The sequence below is a fragment of the Mus caroli genome, chromosome 3 (assembly GCF_900094665.2).
Source record: "Mus caroli chromosome 3, CAROLI_EIJ_v1.1, whole genome shotgun sequence".
NCBI lineage: Eukaryota > Metazoa > Chordata > Mammalia > Rodentia > Muridae > Mus > Mus caroli.
The window spans coordinates 130,774,925-130,794,641 of record NC_034572.1 but is presented as its reverse complement, the minus strand read 5'-3'; the positions used below and the strand labels follow the sequence as shown (position 1 = coordinate 130,794,641).

General features: G+C 41.6%; 1 protein-coding gene across 1 annotated transcript; it reads right to left on the bottom strand.

The window, feature by feature from the left end:
- Positions 1-2,745: 2,745 nt before the first annotated feature.
- On the bottom strand, positions 2,746-5,597 carry Ddit4l (DNA damage inducible transcript 4 like). Its single transcript, XM_021158796.1, has 3 exons — positions 5,383-5,597; positions 4,993-5,134; positions 2,746-3,298 (listed from the first exon to the last, which is right to left on the bottom strand). The coding sequence occupies exons 2-3, from the start codon at positions 5,081-5,083 to the stop codon at positions 2,808-2,810; spliced, it is 582 nt and encodes a 193-aa protein (XP_021014455.1). The 5' UTR covers positions 5,084-5,134; positions 5,383-5,597; the 3' UTR covers positions 2,746-2,807.
- Between the last annotated feature and the right edge of the window lie 14,120 nt (positions 5,598-19,717).

The window sequence follows — 19,717 nt, the reverse complement described above, 5'->3', positions numbered from 1 at the left end:
ATCACTAAGTGATCAAATCAAGTGGCCAGGCTTGGTGGCAAGCAGCTTTACCCCGTGCCACCATGCCATCTCATCTGTGCCACCATGCCATCTCACTGGCCTATGGACAGGTTTTAAAGTCTGAGCCAATCCCTGCTACCAATGCGTCTTGCCAACAGTTTCCTCATTGTTTCTACCCGATTTGAAACCACACTAAGCATTTGCTTTTGGAGTCCTGCACCAAGCACAGGAGCAGTGGAGTCTTTGTCTAGCAAGCTTGAAGCTATAGTTTCAATCCAAAGCATAAACTAAGACTATACCTTTTCAAATTTCTTTTCAAATCTCTTTTCAAAGCAAATGTTTCTGGCCCTGTCTATGCCGTCTTCTCTGTGTGTAATATTGTTAGCTTATCTTTCAAGTGTTTGAGGTTATACCACAAGAAATCTGAGGGAATGAACATTAATTTGAAGAGATAGAAAAGGTATGTGAAAAATTAAATTTTAATTGAATAATAGGGGAGTTAGGAAGGTCTGTCATTTAATAGATTAAGAAAATTGAATATGTATGCTGGTCATATAATTAGTTATATATTTGAAACTATACAAAAAGTCTTCATACAATAAGTTTTTATGTTTGTTTTAAACAAGGCAGTTGTCATTGGTGCTCAGATCATTAATATCTTCCTATAGAAAATATAAGAAATATTGAAAATTATGAGAAAGATGCATTCTTTATTGAGGTATAAGTATTCAAAATAAGTGTAACACATTATCTTTCTCCAAATACAGTCAAGACTCTTCTAGGGTGATCATGACACAAATGCAGAAAAAACAAAGAGGTCAAGGGAATTAAAAATATATAATATTTTATTGTAAAAAATTGACTTTAACAGGATTGTTATTGCAAGAGCCTCCTTCAGCCATTACTATTTTGCGAGTCAAATGGGCAGGAGAACCAGAGAACTGCTAACAGGTAAAAGATCTATGCCCATGCCTGAGAAGCCTCACCATCCTCCCCGGCATGACTCAAAACAGCTACAGAAACACAGCGACCTTCAGAACCTGGGCATCTGCAAGCCTACAGATCAATAGGGAATTGCCTACTGGCCCAGTCTTGTGAAGGCTGGCTCCATGGTACTTCCCCAAGTATCCATGGAGAACACTTTGTTAGAAGACCTGCTCATTGGAACAGTGATGTCTTAGGTCACCCATAGGACCAGTAACTATCAGGCTTGTTTGTGTAAGGTCAGGATGAAGACATTTGTCCCAGCCAAGCTGAGGTATACAAACTCATACTGAAGGCCTAGGCAGGTGACCCGAAAATGTTACTTTCCACGACCCAAGGAAGAAAAGACCTTGCTGAATAGAACAGAGTTACGTGGAAGGTAAATTGTCTCATGGCCATAAAACCCGAGAAACATCTAGTTACTTAAAATGAAGCAAAAGCTAAGCAAAAGAGGCATTTGCTGTTTCCTAGGAATGGGCTGTGATATGGTGGATGGAGCTGGGTATGTGCAGTGATTGTCTTAAGTTATCATAGGACTTTCATATGTAGTCTGTGGTAGCAACAACATCTCAGAGTCAAATCAGGCTCTGCCAATATAAGCACATTGATAACTAAAAAGAAGTGTGAAGTTAAGGAAAGGTGATCCAGTTCCTAGAAAAGACCAGAGATGAGCTAACTGCATGAGGTGAGACACTTCACTGGAGAGGAAGCATCTTGGTGGCACAAAGCAGCAATGTGACCTAGTGGATCTGAAAGGGACGGGATCTGAGATTACCCTTTTCCATCTTTAGAGATGGGTAATCAATATTTGCTCAGTCAAATCAACTATATGCAAAAAGCCAGTCATTTCTTTTTTTTTTTTTATCTACTCAAAGACAATATAAAAAATGATAACATTCAGCAGTTGGTAACTAGGAAAACCAAGATGACACAAAACTACAAAGGCACTGAAAGCCATCATGTAATCATTGCAGTAAGAGGCACACTTCTCGTGTCTCCTGGGCACGGGTGTGGGGAGACCACCAGGCAGGGAAGCCATGCTCTTGTCACTGTGATGTTTATTCGCTCTATGTAAGGTGATGCTTTAATCCAGCGGATCGATTTAACTGTACCCTCTTGTGTAAAAGCTCTTCAAATTCAGGGAGGAAGCTGCTAGTGCAGATCTCTATATGTTTTGATGGGGCTGTACATCATCTTGTAAGGTCCTGTCATCGAGAAGATGGCTCTCAGAGAGGGAGGGAGGGGAGGAGAGAGAGAGAGAGACAGAGAGACAGACAGAGAGACAGAGAGACAGAGAGAGACAGAGACAGACACACAGAGAGACAGAGACACAGAGACAAAGAGACACAGATATATATATAGACACATACACACACACACAAGAGAGAGAGAGAGAGAGAGAGAGAGAGAGAGAGAGAGAGAGAGAGAGAGAGAGAGAGAGAGAGGCGGGTACAATAACAGCAAGCCCTGGGCACATGAAAGTCAAATTAGGCAAAGTGGATCTTGCTCTGTTGCTAAGACTACCTGCTAAATATGAGACCAAATATAAAATTAAAGGAGATTGCTTCTTTTTCCTCCTTATTTAATTCTATTCCATATGGACACATATGTGGGCAATTTGCTCTCTTGAATTATGTCTTAAAAGCTGGACAAAAAAAAAATCAGCCTTTAAAGTGGGTTGCTATGGGTGAGACACACAGAAGGAAAAGGGCCTAAATCTGGGATTTCCTGGTGAGGGCAAGCAGGCAAACTACAAATGACTGGCTGGATAGCTTCAGAGGTTTATTATCCACTCATTAGGGGCCTTTAATTGTTTTTCCTCCTTAGCACTCTTCAATGACTGTCGTTCCAATCAGGGAGTACAGTTTTTTCTTCACAAGTCGAAATCCTGAGCTGAGAATCAGAGTTCGCCTAAAGCTCGAGGAGAAGCGACCTCTGCTGAAGAAGAAGTCCTTGAGGCTGGTCCACGGGCAGCTCTCCTGCTTAAACACAAGCGTGAGCTCAAAGGTTGGCACCACGCTAGCATCACACACAATCCTATCCAGCTTTTTACATACGTTTTCAATCTCCAAGTTCACGTGCATAACACAACCCCGAAGGCCGCAGGGCTCCGTGGACGAGAGCCGCAGGACATCTTGAGCAATTCTCTGGGTCAGTTTCTCAGGGACCAAGACCTTAGAGCAACCAAGTTTGGTTTGCTTTGATCTGGACAGACAGTTCTCCAACATTTTAACCAAATTCTGGCATGTTGTCTCTTCAAATACCACCTCGTTGAGGTTGGGCTCAGGGACAACATAATCCCAGTAGTCGAAATCTGAAAGAAATGAAAGTTTTAGTGAATAGAGAAGCAAGGTGTACAAGGTCTTACTGGCATAGTAAGACTGGCCACTTCTAGCTTCGTATCTACCTGCTTTTGATACTGCTTTTTTTCATCTCAATTTCGCTGTTAACCATGTAGGTAATAGAACAGGCCTTCTAACCTTTCAGGACTGAAAGCTCATCTATGCCCTAAAGACTCTGATAAACATAATGAATAGGTTAAAACAACCCTCTTTTACATTTTCTTCTCTACCCGTAGTCTTGAGGGTTATGTGGCAAAAATCTGTCCACGGTCATCCAATATTACTAGTGATTTCCTTTCTCCCTTGCTCTCTCTGTAGGGTTTTCCAAGTTTATTTTAGTTTTTTCACAAGAGACCATGCAGAACATCTGGAATAAAAATCATCACTATTGCTTAACAAAGGGACTGTTGGCGTGCAGAATGGTTTCAAGCGCTGTAAAGTGAGCCTGTCCCAATGCTAATGATCTACCAGCCTCTTAGTTTTCGTTAGAAGTCCTTACTAAGATGGCCTGAAGGTCCGGTGTTAGCTTTGACCTGTTTGATTCAAGTTTGCTCGCAGGGGAGAGAGGACTTTTGAGGTTCCTGGGTTTATTTATAACCGGGCTGGGTCGGTTTTTCTTAGCTGAGCAAAACAAAACAGTCCCAGGAAAACAAAGTTAGGTTTACTCAGAGGAAAAAAGATAGCTCTGCATTTGGTCACCTACCTTCCAAATTAATCCTACTACTTGGCCGAGTGCCACGCCACACTGCAGCCACAAGCCTGCCTCTCCTCTCCTGGTTTTCTATGTCATTAGCTCACTTAGAGGGCACTGCTTGGTTTTTGTTTTTTTGTTTTATTTTTTTTAATTCCAACAAATAGATTCCAAATCATATCTGTATTTTTATCCACATTGAAGACAGACAATTTTAGAGTTATAATATTATCTTATAGATGAAGAAGATCTAAAGAGCTTAAGCCACGTAATATATGCTCGCACCACTCTTCGATAGTTGAATAATCTGTCAGATTAGAAATTGACATTTTAAGTTGCAAATGATGATTTCTGTAGAACCAGGGCTGTTCAAGTTTTCTTCTGACATTAAGACTGGCACAGTGGGTGCATTTTGTAATAGAATCTTACTTAGCAACGAAAAGGAACTCACTGAGGAGGTAAGTGTGTAACTCCACAACATCACACGGTGGGAAAGCAAACCGAACTGAGAGGAGCATATACATCTACTATTTAACATTCTAAAAGCAAAACTAACGTGGTAACAAAATGCTGAAGGATGGTCTTCTGGAGACGGGAAAGAGAAGGATTAGGTGGCAAACAGAAAAGGGAGAATTTGGGGTGGGGGGACGTGGTGGTGCTGGCTACACAAGTAAGCGCGTGTCTTTAAACACACCTAGCCTGTACACTTAATGTTCCAACCATGAGATAGGGAATTTCATCCCCAAGAGCCTCTTAGCAGACTGGAACAATGCATTATTCCCCTTACGTTTGTTTTTGGTGGGCAGACAATGCAAAGGAAGTTTAGAAAGAGATCTCAGATGGGTTTCACAGTCCTCTGTTGTCTCTAGGAGGAGATGAAGTCTCGCGCACTCAGGCAGGGACGCTTACACTAGAGAGGGCCCCCCCCCCCCGCAACCTTCGGATAGGAAAGAGGTGGACAGCTCAGAGACTCACCACTTAGCAGACTCCCAGGGTGATAGCCACCGTCCAGCAACTCTGAAATGCTGGCCGGGTTCTTACTGCTCAAACTGCCCGTTGCAACCATGGTCAACGGCTCTGTTTCCCTCGCGGAGCAGAACGGATCTTTCCCTAGGCGCTGGGAGGAAAAAGTGAGAAGTTTGCAAAAGCACGCAAGAAGTGCACAGGCTCCTCAGAGTCCCGGCATCGCTAGGGTGAACTAGCCCGGGCACTGCCCTTCCAAAGGGAGGGACCAGCCTTAGCAACTCAAGTTGACAAAGCCCTAGGAGCGGAGGCGCCAACTAAAGCCAACAGGCTGGAAGTAGCTGGAAAGTCAGCACAACTGGGAAGCGACCCTGCCTTATCCCGCCTCCTCCGGTCGCTCACCTGCCGGATTTCACCAGACGCTGAAGGGTAAACCAAGGCAGGCGGCGCCCCTCAGTAGTCCGAAGCTCGGACAGTGGTCCCCTGCACAATCCTGCAGCGAGCCGAAGGCTGCGGGCCACCGCGCCCACCAGCACAGGCTGCACCCGGCCGCTCCGCCTCCCAAACGGAGAGCGCTTTATAGGTCCCGCCTCTCCTCCTGGCCGGCACGCCCACCTGCGCCACTCGCCGGGGCCCGTGCCCCGGCCCGCCCCTGCAGGGTCAGGTCACCTTTCAGTTCCTGCCCAGGCAGGGGCCCAGGCAAGCCCCTGGGAGTTGAGGACCAGCCTCGCCTTGGGCGGACACCTGCTGCTTCCTGGGTAGGCCACTGGTCACCCTCCTAAGAAGCGTCTCCCTTCGGCCACTAACCTAGATTCTTTGGCGTGAGCCCCTGCCCACAGCTTGCCTGCTTCCAGGCTCAGACTGCTCAGGTTTTGGCTATGGAACTTTTCAAGCAGCTAGAAGCTCCAGGTCCTGTTAGCCATGACCCAAAACTTTGCTGTGTCATTCTGAATAAGTATTTGGCTTAGTTGACACTGGTGTTCTGTGAGCATCCTTTATGCCCATGTTCTGACTCTAACCCATCAGCTCCAGTCCGCACCCAGTCTCCCCGCAGGTGGTCGGGATGTGGTAAGGGCTCTCTAGCTTCAGCTGCACTCAGGAATCAATGGGGCATCTTTGGGGATACTACATCTGTGACTAAACCGTTTTTCTCCGCGGCCAGGGCGAGCCTGGCCCTGTTCTAAGACCTGGCTTCGAAAGGCGCAGAACTTGAATTGAAGAGGGCCAGTGCCAAGAAACTAAACAAAACCACTAACAGGATCTCAGTTGCCTGCTCCAGCCGCAGGATAGTTAGGAGCAATTGCCGTTCCCAGAAGCAAAAGTTCCCGGTGGGCTTGTTTTGGAAGAAGTTTAAGCTTTAGTGGTCTTTAAATGGCTTGTGGGGCATGAGAATAAAGAAATGTTCTGCTAGGATAAGCTCTGCGACTCTTTTGGGGGAGTCTTGAGCAAGAGGGAACAGAGGGTCTGGCACACCACTAAAAGCAAGATGCCAAACGTTTTCTTCTAACTTTACTAAGCCACCCTTCCTGCTGCCCTGCGCCAGTGGCACAGGGTTTGCAATGGGTGGGCATTCCCAGCGAGGTTGCTGAGGTTGCGGAGATTGTCGAGGTGGACCAGAAAACGAAGAAACCGAGATACTTGGGGTGGGGGTGAGCCTCATTCAAGGCCAGGTTCCAGCACCACTCTCGCACACTTTGGGTCCCCACGTGCAAGGAAGGACCTGCAGGTTAGGGCCTTGAGAAGTAGGATCCGCTGTCCAGGCTAAAAACTCTCAGAAGGAAAAAACAACAACAAAAGTGGTAGAGAGTGTGATAAACAGATCAGTGGGAGGACACTTGCAGGCAGAGCAACAGAAACTAAAGCCAGCTTGAAGGTCCATTTTTAACTCTCCCGAAGCAGCTGCACCGCTCAAGGTCAGGCAGGCTCAGGCACGGGATGCTGATAGGCTGGGGAAAGCAGATTTCCACTTCTATTTTTAATAACAAAAGTGGAAAACAAGCAATCCCATTTAAGCCGGTTAGAATGGGTCCTTTAGCTGCTTCAGAGCCGCTGGTCCTTATCTAGTCAGCCTTGTTAATGACAGCTGCGTCCTCCCTGCTTCAAGGAATGTTATTAGTGTTATGATAGTAAGTGATCAGAATGGACGCGGGTGAAATAGAGAAGATGCACCATTTCCACTCGGGTGTTTAGGCATAATTCATACTTCCACAGGGACAAAGTTATGGAAAGTTCTAGAATGTGGTATTTACTTTTGGCTCACCTAGCTACAATTTTATATCACTCTCTGGGCTTTTATCTCAGAAGGCAATTTACCCATATGCAAAACTTTCAAATAAGAGCATTCCTTTTGACAGAACGAGTGATGCTATCAGGAATCTTAGGGCAGGAGGAATCAGGAGGTGTAGAGCATATACCTGTAGTAACCGACAGATTGTCTTTCTTAAAGTTCACCTAAAATGATTTCAAGCCACATGCTCTCACCAACTTCCATCTTTGCATCTAAGTAGATGACTTAAGAAAATGGAATATTTTAAGGATTCAAACAGAATCAAGAAAACCCAAGACCACAGTATTTTTTTTTTGATTATAAATGCTACACTCAAGTTTCTAAAAATGTTGTGGATGTAGTTCATGACTAACAGAAAGCTCATCCTACTGATGTATCTCAGATATTTATCAAAATGCAGTATGTTTTACTACACCTCTAATTCCGTAAATGTATCTGTGATGGCGCTTGAAATAAGAACTGTGTATGAATAGAACTAATTGATTGAATAACTTGCTTGCCTGTCACACTTCATTATATGATAACAAATTATCAAAACCGAAGTAAGACCTTTCATTTTAAGGCAAGCTTACTGTCTTATCTCTATGATTTACTCATCTGACATTCAAAAAGAAAAATAGCAATATTAAATGGCAACTGTAACTGATGTGTCTGCAAACAGTGAAGTTCTGGGCTCCCTTGTGTAACTGTGGCATTCGTAACGTCATTACTTGCATAAAGCACACTTACACAAAGATGCTTTAATATACGGCTGAGGAAATGCTGGCACCTGGTGCCTCATGACTTGGAGTGCTTATTACATTTTGCCAGCCAATTTTCTCATTTTATCCAATATAAGCCATTGCTCCTGAATGTTTGTGAAGACATTCAGTGTGCTGCTGCGTTCCTTTCATAATCTAACACCCACAGAGAGTACCCAGGCTCCCTAATCTCTACTTTATTTCTGAACAAGCTCATGGGGCTGTTTGCCAGGACTGAAGGACAAACTCCTTCAACTGATGCTAAATATTGTGTCTTCCGTATAAACAATGTGAAAGTTATAAATATACACATCTCTGATTTCTGTTCATTGTGGTAAATTTGTAACTGCTGAGATCAAATTCCTGAGACATCCCAGGGGATGAAGGATCTATTTTGGCTCACAGTTTTAGGGGAGATAGTCCATGATGATAGGTTTAGGCATAGTGGCAGGAACACCGGAAAGCTGGATATGATGTCTGCAGTCAGGAAGTGTTAGCAGACAGGAAGTGGAGCTGGGCTATCCAACCTCAAGGCCCACCTCCAGTGATCCACTTCCTGCAATGAAGTGCCTCCCCTAGAAGGTTCCACACACTTCCAAAGCAGTGCTATTATCTGGGGAGAAGTGTTGAAATAACATGAATTTATGGAATGTCTCAAAGGCTCAGTGAGGGACATTACCATTATTGCTGTCCTACTTGTTCTAAAACTCTAGTTCTACAGTTCCACTGAAGTGTGCTTAGAGTAGAAGAAAATTTATGGTCTTCACTGTTTGCAAGATGTCTGGAAACTATTTGCCACTGAATAAGAAATTAAAAAAATATTAGAATACAACTCACCATTGTGTAGGCAACCAGGTAGGAGACCTGATGTTATATAAGAAAATTATACACTATAAAGTACTGGTATGGTATGATGACTCTGAGGGTAAAGACCCTTGCTGTCAAGTGAGAAGACTTGAGTGTAATCCCTAAGACCTACACAGTATAAAAGGGTAACCCACCCACACAAGCTGTCCTCTGATGCCCATTCGTGCACCATGGTATCCAGTATACCAATGCAATAAAGATTAAAAATTCCCATGGTGATACACAGTTACCTGTGTTAACTTTTATTAATTCAAGAAACATTTTATAGAAATAAATGAAATTTATAGACTATTAAAATTATTGATTGTAGAATTCTATTTTTAATGTTTTTCCTTTTATTGATATCAATCTAGATATCATTCATTTTTTTCATTTGTCTTTGAAAAAGCTCCAACCAGTAATATTTCCTTTAAATGGCTCTGCATGCAGTATGAGTTATTGAATATTGTGATATTCACATTAGGTAAGTTAACATGAAGTTTTACCTGGTATAAAACCAAACAAGGCCCAATATAAATACACAATACCTGCTGTTAAAAGCTGTATCTTTCAGTAGCAGAAGGCAGTGCAACTTCAAACTTAATCAGAAAAGCTGTTACCATAGTGATTTGTCTCTCAAAATAGTTGTATGGTTTTATTCTGGTCATAAACAATGACACATATTATCTCTAAATAAAAAAATGTGAAGTGTTTAATTACGTGCATACAAGATCTGTGTTCCCTTATTGAACTATGGAAGGGTTTACAATTCAGGTGACTAGTATCAGACAGTGTCAAGATGGAGCACAGAGGAGGTCACATATTTTTCTAGGGATGCATCTTAAAACTGTTCAAAGTCTCCAATTTGAGAAGACCCTTGTCATATACACTTTCCCTGGAATTCTACATAGGTAGATAGTCTTACAAGCCCATGTAGATATCCATCCTTCAACAACACCCCTCCATGGACCACTCCAGTGCCCTAATCTAGTGAGTCCTCTTAGGTCTTAGGCCCTTTACATCCTGTCCCACCAAAACTACACACTATTTCATGACACAAATCTGTGGGTTGCTGTAGAAGAGGATTGAACCTAAGAACTTAGCCAAAGTGTTGAGTAGATACAGGGTTCTGTTGGGTGGTCCATGTGGCATTCTGCAGCTGTAAAACACAGTGAGTTAAGCCATGGAGTGACTCCTTGATGTACATCCATCTCAGGGTGTAGAAGTTAGGTGCATGGGCTGTGGAGCCCACCTGCCTGGGTTTGTATTCCAGAGAAGGTATTTGATAGCTTGGTAAATATGAATAATGAACTGGATATTTCTGTTGGAACAGTTTACTTTTTAAGATGAGAATTAAAATAAGTTTTCCTATTAGAGTTATAGGGATTCAGGTAATGAGACTATAACTCACTGTATAAATTTCAGCCATGATTACAGTGACAAAATTTACTGTACCTTTGAAAAAAAATCCCTCCAGTGTTCTGGTGACATTCTTATGAAAACATTGCTGGGAGGATGTTTGTATGAACTCAAGAGTATGTGTACAAGTTTTATCATTTGTGCACAGGAATTCATTTGATGATCAATATTCAATAAGTTCTGAGTATTAATTACAGGAGACATTGAAAATACAACAGAATGCCAGGTAAATATTGTTTCTATTCCAGGAGAATTATGGTTAGATAAGCAGCAGATATACAAGATTATCATTGCATTGGTTCACTCTGTTGTTTCTGTGACAGAATACCTAAGGTTCGGTAACTTATCAGAGCAGAGATTTGTCTTCTACAGTGCTGAATTCTAGGAAATCCAAAGTCAGTGAGGGCCAAGTCTGGGAAGGACCTCTCTTGTGTTGTTCTGTGGAGAAGGCAGAAGAACAGAAGAACATTCATGAGAGAGGATGAAAGGGAGAGGGGATGGAAAAGTTGCGGGCAAGCGGGGAAGAAAGGAGGAGGAGAGGACACGGAAGAGGGAGAGTGGCTATTCTTCGTTAGGGGCTCAGTTGTGTGGTAACTAATCCCCTCCTGTGATAACTCATAAGGATTGAACCCTCATGACCACGCCTCCCCTTCAAAGGCCTGATGCTCAGCGCTTTCTGCACTGGGGGATTAATTCTCCACACGATGAATTCTGGGGACATATTCAAATTGCAGAAACATGAGGCTCTCAGAGGTGGTATGGGTAATGCAAGAGCGCTGACACATACATGCTAATGTATTTTTTGAAGGATATTCTGTGGCCCTATTACACACTGTGTGGTTCATGGGCACTGCTTAGAAAAATTTCAAGTAGCACATAGTCTCAGGCCTCCTCCTACAACCACTGAAGCAGAACCTGCTTTGAGACAAGATCCCAGACGATAGCCAAAGTTTAGGAAGTGGGTGGTTTCAGTTGAAAAGGAATGATGAAACCATTAAAGCTATTTATGATTCATAAGACAATTTCCAGGCCAGTTAATAAAAACATTATAAAGCATGTAGTATATGAAAATGCATCCTGCAGGTAGGGTAGATCAACTCCTGCCCAGTCATATGTTTGTTGAGCCTCTGTTATTTTAGTCAGATATAATGGCTTTATTGGATCTAAACTATCTTGTGTGATTCTTAGCAATTGTGCTCGGCTCATAAAACTGCACACAGCTCTGCGAGGTAGACTGCTTGTCAGAAAGGACCATATTATATAAAAATTAAGTCCTATTTTTAATAAACCTGAGGCACTATAACATCCTGAGTTATGTTCCAACTCAATGATATAGAAAGCTACAAGGCAATGCCTGAAGAGACTTACATTGGAAAATGTGTTTAAAGGGTCTGTGGCAAGTTGTAAAGCCAATTAGGAAGAAACAAATTAATACAGAAAGATATACACATTTTATTACTTCTGAATTTACTAGAGCGGGTAAATACCATTACATATGCACATATTTCTTCTGCTGTAATTATATTTTACGAAATATCTTCTAAAGTGTTTGGGATTTGAAATATGCTTCTGTCCAGGACTGTTTTATGGGAGATATAGACTGTGGTGGCGGAGATAAATCACATAGGCCGAAGCTGCCTGCTAGATGTTAATGGGGCTCTAAGCATACTGAAGACATTTGGTTATATAACATTATTGATGTTTCTGAGCTGACCAATAATTGGTACCGAGGAAATTAACTTATGGGATTGCATAAGTACTGCTCAGTTGGCTCAGGCATCTGTATGCTAAAACTTTATGAGGCAGAGCTCATTTGAGCGAGTATGAGCCGCTCATCCTAACGACTTGACTTTAGACTAACTCAGTCAGGTCTTTGGATTCCAGCTCTGCTGTAAGTAGGAATTGTGACATTAGCTTAAGTCCTTTGTGCTGCAGTTTATTTGTCCTGGGAAAGATGAAGTGGCACAATATGTGCTGTGAAGCTGGTGCTGACCAATGCACTCAAAGGTGCTTGTTCTAAATACACCCAGTGGTGTGAGTTAGCTCGCATGAATGCTTACAATTCTACTGAAGCAAAGGATCCAACAAAGCCTAGGGAGACCTTAGGAATGTAGCCGATTGCTTGGTTTGAAAGGTATTCTTATTTCTGAGGATCCATAGAACAGCAGCAGTTCTCAGGTGTGATGGGGTGTTGAGGATAAGGGTGGTGAACAGTTAGTTCATCTGTAGCCTTTGGGTGGCTAATGACTGGAGCAAAGTCTCATCCCTGCTGGACTCCCGAGCCCTCAGTATTGCCAGGACTTGGAGTCCCGGTTGAACACTGGCTTCATCTGGTGCAGTAAGGCTATTAATGGGGAAGGAGGGGTGGCATCTAATTTACATATTCCTTGGCCAAACAAAAACCATGCATCAGAAAGTAAGTAGCAAATAAGAAAAGCAGTAACATCGCTTCATTGCTCGACCATCTGTGACCTAAGATTGATAGTGTTCACATCTGTTCACATCTGTTCACAGCCATAACCCTATGGAAAACATACAGCAAATAGCTTAGTTTTAACCAGTGCCTATGCTTTAAAGCTGCTTTCTCAGACGTTCTACTTAAAAAAAATCTAGAGTCAATTAAAGGTTGCTTATAAATTATAACCTTTTTATTTTGTCTTTTGTTGAAAAATCTGTTGCCTAAAAAGAAATAGTATATGAAATGTTTCTCTAAAAGTGTTTTTAATGGTCACTGTGAAAAATCCATAAATCAGAAATTCTTTTGTATTTTCTTCATCAGGGAACTATTTTACAGAGACACTAAAGAGGCACAAACCTACCTGTACCTATAAATGTGGAACCTAGGAAGTATTACGGTAAAATGCCTTCAGCAATGATTTTTATATTTTTATATGCATGCTGCTCAGAGGAATGTAGAAAATGCAAAATGTCGTAACAGAATTAGCAAATAAGTTGACTTTAAACCCATTGAGTGGCCGATTTTCAAGATGCAAGGTAGAAAAGGAAATAATACTGTCACATGACTAAAACCTACATACCTTCTCTCCTGTGCTGTGCACTACTAGGAAGAATTTACTATTGTGTTATACAGTAAATAATAGAATCTACTAAATTCACATTTACTAGTTTTCATGAGTCTTTCTTACGCATGGAAATATAAGCACATATTAATGCATATGCATTTCCATTTTTATTATTTTTAGGGCATATGCATATGTACATGTTAATAGATTAAGTTCATGAATGTGCTAGTGTGTTGGGTGTTTGTGTGTGTGTGTGTGTGTGTGTGTGACTGTCTGTCTGTCTGTCTTTTTGTGTGCATGTGAGCATGCACGCACAGGTGGAGACCAGAGGTCAACCTTAGATGTCATTGTCCAGTCATGGTCCACCCTGTTGCTTTTGAGTCAGGGTCTCTTGATGCCTGGGGCTTGCTAATTAGGTTAGGCTGGCTAGTTACTGAATCCCAGGGATTGGCTTGTCCCAATACCTCATGCTATTTTTCTTAACTGAGTGTAGTCAAGTTCCTCATACCTTACATTGTAGATGTTGCTACAGAGTATGAGGTATGTGTTGTGTGGGATTGTGTGTGTGTCCCCGTATGTCCGTATATACAATTGCACATTGGTGAAAATTCTATTTTCTTCTATTGAAAATTCTATTGCACTGCTCAGTCCAGTGCAATAGCCCCTAGACACACATTGACAATGAGAACTTTACTATGCAACTGGTTCAGTGAGAAAGACATGGAAAGCACACACCAGCTTTCAAAGATTTAGTAGAACACAAAGAAAACAAACTATCTTTTTTTTTAAATTTTTAATATTTTTTATTACATATTTTCCTCAATTACATTTCCAATGCTATCCCAAAAGTCCCCCATAGCGCCCCCCACTTCCCCCTTACCCACCCATTCCCACTTTTTGGCCCTGGCGTTCCCCTGTACTGGGGCATATAAAGTTTGCAAGTCCAATGGGCCTCTCTTTCCAGTTATGGCCAACTAGGCCATCTTTCGATACATATGCAGCTAGAGACAAGAGCTCCGGGGTACTGGTTAGTTCATCATGTTGAAAACAAACTATCTTATTAATAGTTTTCTATTGGTCACAATGAAATAGTAAGCTGTTGGATCTATTGTATTAAATGAAATATATTACTTAAACTGATCTCACCTGCATCTTCATGAGCCTATTAAAAGTATGACTAGTAGAAAGCGAGATACTCCACAGATGGCTTGCAGTTTGACTCATATTAAGAAATATAGGATGATAGCATCCCAGGTCCTCCCTACTTGAGCCAAAAAGGAGAATTATAGCTACTTTTTACATATATGAGGACTGGAAAATTCTCTTCTTTCTCTTGAGGCAAAATCTTGTTGTACATCTCAGCCTTACTTGAAATTTGCTGTTGTCCAGGATGGCCTTGAAATGGATATATTCCTGCTCTACCTAAATTTCAGGATTACAGGCATGTACCACCTCATCAGCTGCTTTTTTAAAAAAAATATTTGGGTTTCTGGAGAGACTTTTTAGTGGTTTGGATCATTTGCTGCTCTTTCACAGGACATGAGTTCAGTTCCCAGAATTCCCATTAGGTAACTCACAACCATCTCTAACTCTTGATTAAGTGGGATCTGACACCCTATTCTGACCTCCTTAGACACCCATACACATGCGAGAGATGTATATGTTTGTCTATCTGTCTGTCTGTCTTTCTATCTCTATCTCATCCCTATCTCTATCTATCTATCTATCTATCTATCTATCTATCTATCTATCTATCTATCTATCTATCTATCTATCCACGTATCTTCATATGGAGACTTATAAGAGAGAATTGGCTCACTAGATTACAGAAGCTGAAAAGTCCCACAAAATACCATCTGCATCTCAGAGAACCAGCAATTCTGGCAGTGTATTTCACTGTGAATCTACAGTCTCAAGAATCACAGAGATTGATGTTGTAAGTCTCAGATTGGGGCTAAAGCTCTGAGAATCTGGAGTGGTGATGGGCAACAGCATATAGATGGCCCAACTCCATGAGTGAGAGAATTTATCTATCTTCCTTCCACCCGTTTATTCAATTTTGATCCACTGATCAATGATCACGTTAATGAGACTGGATTTTTTTCTATCAATTCAAATGCTAATAGCCTCTGGATATAGATCCCACAATCATGTTTCACTAGCTACATGAGAATCCTTTAGCTCATTCTAGTTGATATACCGTTGACAGCATAGTTGCTCAGAGCAGCTCTACTTGAAAAACTGTACCATAGATAAACAGTAGCTCACATCTTCAGTGATGCATCCACTGTGACTTCTTTGGAAACACCAGAAAGGTGTTTCAGTATTGAATAAAAAGAGAGCCTAGCACAGCATTGGCCAGAGTAGGGAAGATGGACAGATAATTCTATCATTTCACTGAGAAGCTGTTAGCATCTGATAGTTGCCTGGGAGAGAAGAGTCAGTATTCTTTCAGGACGGGATCCCTGGTAGTAAACCCCACGCCCAGGGAGTGTCCATCATAAACTGTAACAAAAGTTACCTTAGAGTTGGGTGGGCTTGTGGAGGGAATAGGAAGAAGTGAGTGGTGAATATGGACAAAGTGCATTGTATGAAATTCTCAGAGAATCAATACAAACATCTGTTTTTAAAAGAGAGGTTCTTTCTCAGAATTGGTCTATACTTTCAAGTATTTTGACAACAAATTGAACTTCGTAGCTGAATATTTCCTGAGTGGAGTTAGGGACCTTAATTGATTAACATTCGGGCTTCCTGTGTCTCAAGGGTTTCTGTCTGGCGAAGAGCCTCCCAACCAGATTCCTACCTGTAAGCCAAGGAGAGTGAGGCCTATATTTGTCCAATAATAACACAAGCCTGTCCAATAATAACAATAACAAACCTGTTAACCGAATTTGGAAATTCTGTTCAAGTTATTGGAAGTACAATTTATAGAGGTCAGGCACAATTGACAGGAGCTGCTGGTGGTGCTGCAGCCATTTGAGGCTCTGAGAAATGGCCTCAACCCTAGCTCTGTTTTGCTTTCGTGGCAATGCTCCTAAGATTGAATGACCTGATGCGGTTTGGAAATGCTTGGTTTTACTTCCTCCGGCAGAGAACATTTTAGATTATATGTTGTTTATAAAATGGATATATTAGAGGATAAATTTTAATTTGTATATCCACCCTTTAAAAACAAGCCTATTCAGGAAGTTTTGATGGGGTGAGAGTTGCTTAAGGTTAGGTCAAAGCATTAATATAAGGGAATCGTTTGTCAGGAAGATGCTTTGCCTTTGTGTTGGCTCACAGACATCCTCAGAATCCCTGACCTTTGGATTAAGAATGCAAAACCTTTGACATTGTGGTTTGTTGATCCATGTTTAAGGGGTATCCACTATAGCTTCATTTTACCGTCAGCTGCCATGACCTAGAAAAATGTTGAACCTACTTTCTGGAATTCTAGGTTATGGGTAAGGTTAAGCATAGATAAAGAGCAAAACAAAAGGGGCCTTTCAGCATTCATCAAATCCCAGGGCTTGAGAGAGGGCCAAGAGAGTGAGGGCAAGTTCCTGTCACCTGGGCTACCATGCTCATTCAGTTATTCACTGGAGTTGACATTTAAAAACATTGAGAGAAAAGATGAGGACAGTTAATGATTGACTACCCAATAGGACCAGTTGACCCAGTGATTAAGTAACCAACGGGATTCATTTCTGGAAGAAATCCAGCATTAAATAATTTTCTAAAGATTTTTCTAAAACTTGACTTGGTAAAAGTAGGTCATCTCCCCTGCCCCTGCCCCTGCCCCCAACCCCCCATTCTCCCCCACGTCCCCCCCCCTATGGACTATGTCTCCTTTCCTAGAAGGAGATCTCTGGTCTACACAGCACAGTTGGTCTTCTTATAGACACAAGGGACCCCCTTAAAATGCCACAGACTCCCTTATTTTATGGTCTTACTGTGAAGCATCTGCCCAAAATGTCATGTGCTAGAGTCTTTGTGCTATTATTGGAGAAGCTGGAAGCTTTAGGGGGCAGAGCCTCCCTAGAAAAAGCAGGACACTGGAGTATAGCTTTGAAGGACACATGCTGTTCTGGGCTCCTTCTCCTCTCTGCAGTTTGCCACCATGAGGTAGGAAACCTTGTCCACTCCACTCTCTCATGATGTTCTTACCTGGGCACAGAAACACATGGCCATCTGGCTATGGACTGATGATTTCTAACCATGAGCCCAGATAAATACTTCCTACTTTGTTGTTGTTTTTTGTTTTTTTCCTCAGATATTGAGGCACAGCAACAAAAAGCCTAATTTACAAATGTTTCCTGATGCTGTTGTTGGTGTGTGTTTACATCAGAATCCACACTCTTGTTTGTTGACTCTCTTACTCCATGGTAACCTGTTAAAAAATGTGCTGTGTCTGTACGAGGCAAAACCATAAAGGAAGGGGAATTTTAAGCTTGTGATCCTCTATTTTTTTTAATGCTAACTTGGCACTGGCTCCTTCCTGGGCTGGCTTTCTAGGGCACTCAGCCTGAAAGTCCAAGCTTCTCACTGAGGAACCACTGTCCAGCTGAGGGTTGTAGGCCTCAGTCCCTTTCTACACACTTCCATCCCTTTAAACAATGGCCTGCTTGATTTCAGACCCTTAGTGCTCTTAGTGTAGGTTAAAATGAATGCTTACCATGCACAGCAGGTGTACTATAACTCCTAAAACATTAGATTGCTTTATTCTTTTATCAAATTCGAAAAATTAAGGGGTTAAACGAGAAGTTAGACCAAAAACGAAAGTATCTCAGCGAACACATAGAGAGGGCCTCAGAGCCCTTGATTGCACACACGAACGCCTGCTCTGCAAACATGTGGAACTCCATTGGCTTTCTGTTTTTGTTTTTGTTTTGTTTTTCCCTGATACAGAGATTCATGGAGTCCAGACTGGCCACAAAATCTCTATGTAGACAGCCAAAGTGACTCTCAGTCCTCTTGCCACTGTCTGCTAAGCTCTGAGATTACAGGAATGCCTATGCCACCCTGCCTAGCTAATATAAACTTGAGTGGCTCTGTTTCCTTCTCCTTAAGACATTTTGAAAAGTTATTGTTTGAAAACTATAAGAGTTTACAAAATAAAGAATAATAAAAAAGAAATACAGTAGTCCCTATTTTCTCATGGGTGAAACTTTCTAAGCTGCCTATTGGATGCCTGGAACCTTGAAAAGTCCCAAATCCTGCATATACTATATTCCCCCCCCCCCCACACACACACAGAGGATAGAATGGATTTGGAATAGGAACTCATCAACAGTAGTAATAGCAGAACAGAATAACTGAGTAATATACTAGAATAAATTTAATAAGGTTATTTCTCTCACATGCATAGAATTAAGACAAACTTAATACTTTTGTCTTGACTTTGTCAGAGAAAGAGTGGCCACTCATTATTTGTGTTGGAGCTCTGTCTTTAGGGCTGGCTGTGTCTTAGGGGACTCTGCATGATTTGCCCATTATTTTCAGTTGATTTTTAAGATAAAAGAAAAATCTAATTAGTTAAAAATTCAGGACACAGAGGCCCCAGGAAGAGATAATTTCCCTAATGTTAGAGAGCTGGTGACAAGAAACATAGAAACCAGAACCCAGTATTAGTTGGTTGAGTGAGTTTGATGTTTAATAAGTTCAATACCATTAACTATTTACTACAGACATGGGACTTAATACCCTCACCTCCTCCATCCCTCCTTATCACCTACAGTTCTAAATTGCTTTTATGGCTAAGTGAAAATTCACTCTCTTGCAAGAAAATGCACAATTGGTTTATTCAACATTTCTTCAGGCTCACATCTCATGAACCTGTAGGAAAACATTTCCGAATGCTATCTTTAACACTATCTGCTTACTAAAAGAGAAAAGGGTCATGTCTATATTGTTTGTCATATTTTTCTCCTTAAATATATAATGATTGGGTTTCATTCCCTGGCACCAGTAGATGCTCTGAGAACACAGGCTACCAAATACTTTGGATTTCTCCCCATCTTGTGATGCTTTCCTTTATCTCCTTTTTGGTGTACCGTTTTAGCTTGAAATTAAAATGTAATGGAGGTTGCATAGTCTTTGGGGCCTACTGTAATAGAGACTGCATCTTCTGATCTCTGGTGGGTTTAACAAGTAGTTTTTTACTTTTACTACATTCAAGGCCAAAAATATGGAAGCAAAAGAGTTATGGAAAACTGGTTGTAAAGGTGGAAAAATCCCAGGGAGGTACAGAGTCTTTAAAAGGCATGAGGGAAACAGTATCCAATTTAGATCAACCTCCTGTCTCTGCTTTTTATATCCCTTCTGTGAATTCAGGAAAATGAGCTCTGAATTTAATTGTAGTGTGGGTGTGTGCCTGTTTAGATGAGAGATCTCCTAAAATTTGCATCAATATTTCCTACAGTACCCCTGGAACATCCCAA

Excerpts from the sequence above, each read along its gene's own strand:
- Ddit4l (XM_021158796.1), bottom strand. The coding sequence starts at position 5,083 with ATGGTTGCAACGGGCAGTTTGAGCAGTAAGAACCCGGCCAGCATTTCA. Across the intron at positions 3,299-4,992 it reads CCCTGGGAGTCTGCTAAGTG|ATTTCGACTACTGGGATTAT; the intron begins GTGAGTCTCTGA and ends CATTTCTTTCAG.